This window comes from Octopus bimaculoides, chromosome 25 (genome assembly GCF_001194135.2).
Source record: "Octopus bimaculoides isolate UCB-OBI-ISO-001 chromosome 25, ASM119413v2, whole genome shotgun sequence".
NCBI lineage: Eukaryota > Metazoa > Mollusca > Cephalopoda > Octopoda > Octopodidae > Octopus > Octopus bimaculoides.
Window position 1 is genome coordinate 28,085,114 of NC_069005.1, and position 261 is coordinate 28,085,374.

The 261-nt window shown below is 34.5% G+C and overlaps 1 protein-coding gene across 1 annotated transcript in view; it reads right to left on the bottom strand.

Annotated features, from left to right (window-relative positions):
* Positions 1-6: 6 nt before the first annotated feature.
* Positions 7-261, bottom strand: part of LOC128250802 (prostatic spermine-binding protein-like) — a gene marked incomplete at both ends in the record, with an annotated part of 809 nt that continues 554 nt past the window's right edge. Inside the window, 1 exon segment of the mRNA XM_052976761.1 lies at positions 7-204. Coding sequence (XP_052832721.1) covers positions 7-204 — 198 coding nt within the window.

Consider the following 261-nt stretch of genomic DNA (forward strand, 5'->3'; position numbering starts at 1 on the left):
ATCATCATCTTCATTATCATCATCATCATCATCGTCATCATCATCTTTATCATCTTCTTCACCATCTTCTTTTTCATCTTCTTCTTGATCATCATCATCATCATCATCATCATCATCATCGTCATCGTTATCATCATCTTCTCCTTCTTCATCTTCTTTTTCTTCATCTTCTTCTTCTTCTTCCTGATCATCATCATCATCATCTTCATCATCTTCCCCATCTTCTTTTTCATCTTCTTCTTGATCATCACCATCATCATC